Genomic DNA, 320 nt, shown 5'->3' on the forward strand with positions numbered 1-320 from the left:
CAGTCCCTGTGCTGCACCAAGAGGTCTCCTGGGGTGGTCAGTGTCCCGGGCTGGGGACAGCACCCGCATCCTGACCGTGGCCACGGCCATGCTGAGCTGGGCAGTGCTGGCCTCTGCCCGGCTCCTGGGGCTGCTGGGCAGGGCTCTGCCAGGGCAGGACCGGTTGGCCCCAGGGGTCGTAGAGCCCCAGTGCTGTCCCTCGGGATGGCCTGGGGCAGCCGGAGGGGGTATCCTGCCCCCGGGCCTGACCCACCGCCTCCCTCCTTGCAGTACGGCATCGTGCTGGACGCCGGGTCCTCCCACACGGCCGTGTTCGTCTA

At 70.9% G+C, this 320-nt stretch overlaps 1 protein-coding gene across 1 annotated transcript in view; it reads left to right on the forward strand.

Moving 5' to 3' along the window:
- The first annotated feature begins 204 nt into the window (after positions 1-204).
- ENTPD2 (ectonucleoside triphosphate diphosphohydrolase 2) overlaps positions 205-320 on the forward strand; it is a 4,737-nt gene continuing 4,621 nt past the window's right edge. Inside the window, exon 1 of the mRNA XM_010142396.1 lies at positions 205-315. Coding sequence (XP_010140698.1) covers positions 205-315 — 111 coding nt within the window. The remainder of the gene's footprint in view (positions 316-320) is intronic.

This window comes from Buceros rhinoceros, unplaced genomic scaffold, assembly GCF_000710305.1.
Source record: "Buceros rhinoceros silvestris isolate BGI_N320 unplaced genomic scaffold, ASM71030v1 scaffold22000, whole genome shotgun sequence".
NCBI classification, from domain to species: domain Eukaryota; kingdom Metazoa; phylum Chordata; class Aves; order Bucerotiformes; family Bucerotidae; genus Buceros; species Buceros rhinoceros.